At 39.9% G+C, this 3245-nt stretch overlaps 1 protein-coding gene across 2 annotated transcripts in view; it reads right to left on the minus strand.

The window, feature by feature from the left end:
* The window catches only part of LOC107687088 (KH domain-containing, RNA-binding, signal transduction-associated protein 1-like), a 15669-nt gene extending 12686 nt beyond the window's left edge, over positions 1–2983 (minus strand). The window contains exons 1-2 of one of the 2 annotated variants that reach the window (XM_016484263.1): positions 2695–2983; positions 1087–1208 (exon numbers count right to left, since the gene is read on the minus strand). In XM_016484263.1, the coding sequence (XP_016339749.1) occupies positions 1087–1208; positions 2695–2788 (216 nt within the window). In that variant the 5' untranslated portion in view covers positions 2789–2983. The remainder of the gene's footprint in view (positions 1–1086; positions 1209–2694) is intronic. The other variant, XM_016484264.1, reaches the window with a different exon arrangement.
* Positions 2984–3245: the final 262 nt, after the last annotated feature.

The raw sequence follows: 3245 nt of genomic DNA on the forward strand, positions 1-3245 counted from the left end.
GCATAGAGGACCTACAATAATGTACAGTATTTGAAAAATAATGTGTTTTTTGAACATTAAAGCATGTCAACATATTCTGTTACACCAAATACACAAAATAATGATCTTTAAAAAAGCATCATATGACCCCTTTAATATGTTTCAGCACGTTACAATCATTATATGGCTTGAGTTAAGATAGCCTTTTCCCTAATGAATTAAAGAGTTTGTTAACATACAGACTGAAAGCGTGAATGATCTCTCTCCGATTATGGGTGTGTAGCCTATACATGTATGCATGTGGGGGAGGGGTGCGATTTTCGAGTAATAATAGAATAATACCCAGCGATTTTCGAATATTATTTTTGCTTGAAATGCCCATCCCTAATACATTTGTGTGCAGCTGACAGGTGTGAGGCAAGTCTTAAGCAAAGACCTAACATAATTTGCTGCCTCTAAGACATACACTGTCCACACAATGCACATCCTCAGGACAACCCATTTTTTTTATCAAATCTAAGCAAAAGCTTAATATAACAAGCTGTTCTAAAGAGAAACAGCACATTTTCAATTGGACTTAAGCAGCATAATCAGTCAAGCAAAACTTGCATACCAAGGTGGAGAAAAATAAAATGTTACTTTCAGCTAGTCTCAACTGATCTGCCAAGTAAACTTGCAAGGTCAAAGAAAAACACTGCTACTCCCTCTAAAACAGCAGAAGGCTCCATCAAACGGTCAGATCGCCTCTGGCAGGTAAGCTATCACGGGGCGTGCACAAAAAAAACATGCATTTAGAAAATACCTTAAGCCTATTCATGACAGATTACAGGTCTTTCGCAGGTTTCAACAAATGTTTGCAAAATTGTCAAAAAAAAAATGCCTCTGGTGAGACCAGACCTACTATTTCGCTCTTTAATAGTTCTTTCCAATACTAATGCAATTCTTGTCATGAAATAAGTTGTATTTTCCTTTAATTTTTTGTACCCTCAAGAATCTTTAGCTTACCTTTGCTTCCACTGAGGTGTTACACATTCATTCAACACCAGATCTGAAGCAGCGCACACGTAATCGAGCATATGTGCTCCTGAATACCACAGTGACACTCACCTTAGGGTACTGTTTGACTGGTATGAGAACCCTTTCCTTCAGTTTGATGTTTTTCTGGGTGAAGAGGTCCAGGTAGCTTTCTGCATCTTTCTCAGTCTCTCCTTTCTCAACCCTCTCGATTTCTAAAAGGCACAAAAAATATTATCAGGCATCAGATTTGAACATTTAAATGCAAAAATTAGAGCATCTTCATATATTTGAAGATACTTTACCAATCATTGCTTAACCAGCTATTACATGCATTACAAAACTCAATCGCCAGAAACATTTGCACACAAGTTTTAATTTCCATCAGACAACAGGGTCAAAAATGTATCCGTTTTAAGAATCAAGGTTAAAACCTAAAAAATGGCCATCACTAATCAGGAGTCATGTTAACCTACATGGTTATATTTCCCTCATTTAAACATGACAAACTGGATTAGAAGCTTATGTTTACAGGCCTGGAAGCTTTTCTCTAACAATCTCCAGGTCATTTTACATCAACACCAAATGTATTTCTGAGATTTAAGTGTTTGCTTCAGGTTGCAAAGAAAAGTGCTTGCCTCAAAGATACTGGCAGCAAACACCATCAATCAATAGACTCGGCTTTTTACTGCAAGTCTGATGCTAAACAACGAACACTTACATGCCTCTGCAAAGGTAACTTAAGGAACTGATCTGCTAATATAAGCCACAAGATACAGTTAACCTCCCACTAGACTGATGATATAAGACATGTGGTGAAACGAGGCCAGGAAAAGACATTTCCTACACCAAGAAAATCCATTTAATCTCCAGATGCAACACTTCCCATACTAAAGGCACATATGGTCCGGAATATGGTTTTTATTACTACGACAAATCTCAAACTTAAGACAATCAGCCGTCTTCAATTTCATTTGATCAGACTTGGACGATTTCATCTAAAGCTTTCCAGATCTTTAAGACTAGACAAACACTATAAGTGCATGTAGGCTGGGACTCGGACGAGTACGAAGAAATGCCACGTTGACCACCTTAGATACAGAGCCCTCCTTACAAACAAACAAAGGGCGAAAAAACTTATTAAACAAAAAACGAATTCATATGCAATTCTATTCCGACAGTCATTTTTTTATATCTTATTGAAATTTAATCTAATTTTAATAACATTAAAATACTAATTTACTGTGTTAAAGTTGTATAAAACGCGTAATCTGGTTCGAAAGTTTCCACTTCGATGAACGCACGGCGGTTAACGTTAAACCTGATCCAACACGCGGCTCAAACGCTGCACTGGAGCGGAAACGGGACTGCTGCACAGGGGATGATGGGGATACAACTCTACAGCACTACGGGTTTTAATGGAAAAGGGTACAAAGAAGTGATATCATCCGATAAAAGTGGAGTTTGTCCCACCGAAAAACCATTAACTACACGCGGGGAATGGCTTCGGTAGCACGTGCCTGGCTCACCCCCCGCGCGCTGAAGCGAGACTTTGTAACGGTCGCCCTGCGTCCCGCGAACGACTACAGTTGATCCCCAGCGTTTCTCTAAATAAACTACGATTTCTCTACATCGCAAGAAGTTCCCGGGTTAGATTCTCACGCCTCATCTCCTTCGTTTCCACAAAACAACGGCGTTTACCTGCTGTTAGAAGTTTCATGGAGTGCGTGAACGACGCGTCCAGGGTGTCGCGCTCCGCCAGCAGCTGCGGAAGGTATTTGTTCTCATTCTCCATGTTGAGTTTCTTAGTTAAAGAAGGTTTAAACACCAAACGTCCGACGGCGAAACTATTTCAGTATCCACTTCCTGCAAGAGGTAACACGAGGCGCGAACACACGAGCGGCGGCTGCGTCTGCTGCTGTACTGAGTAGCAATGGCTCCTGTTCTCCGGCGCGCGGTTACAGACAGATGAACAAAAGCTGGAGACGAGCGCAAATGACTTGAGCTAGCGGAAATTACGTCACGTGTGGGACCGCCCACTTTGATGTGAAAGTTTTTGGATTGTAGTCTATACAAAATTGCATTTGCTTTGGAAAGAGGCTGATATAGAGGTTGATATGAAGAGATATATATATATATATGTTCAGATGCAAAAGGCTCTAAATGCCATCTGAAATTTTCATCTAAAATTAGCATTTTTCTCAGGTTCCTATGTTTATGTTCAGTTATTTCACTTTAATGGCAATGAAAAT

This window comes from Sinocyclocheilus anshuiensis, unplaced genomic scaffold, assembly GCF_001515605.1.
Source record: "Sinocyclocheilus anshuiensis isolate Anshui unplaced genomic scaffold, SAMN03320099.WGS_v1.1 scaffold1251, whole genome shotgun sequence".
Classification (NCBI taxonomy): Eukaryota; Metazoa; Chordata; class Actinopteri; order Cypriniformes; family Cyprinidae; genus Sinocyclocheilus; species Sinocyclocheilus anshuiensis.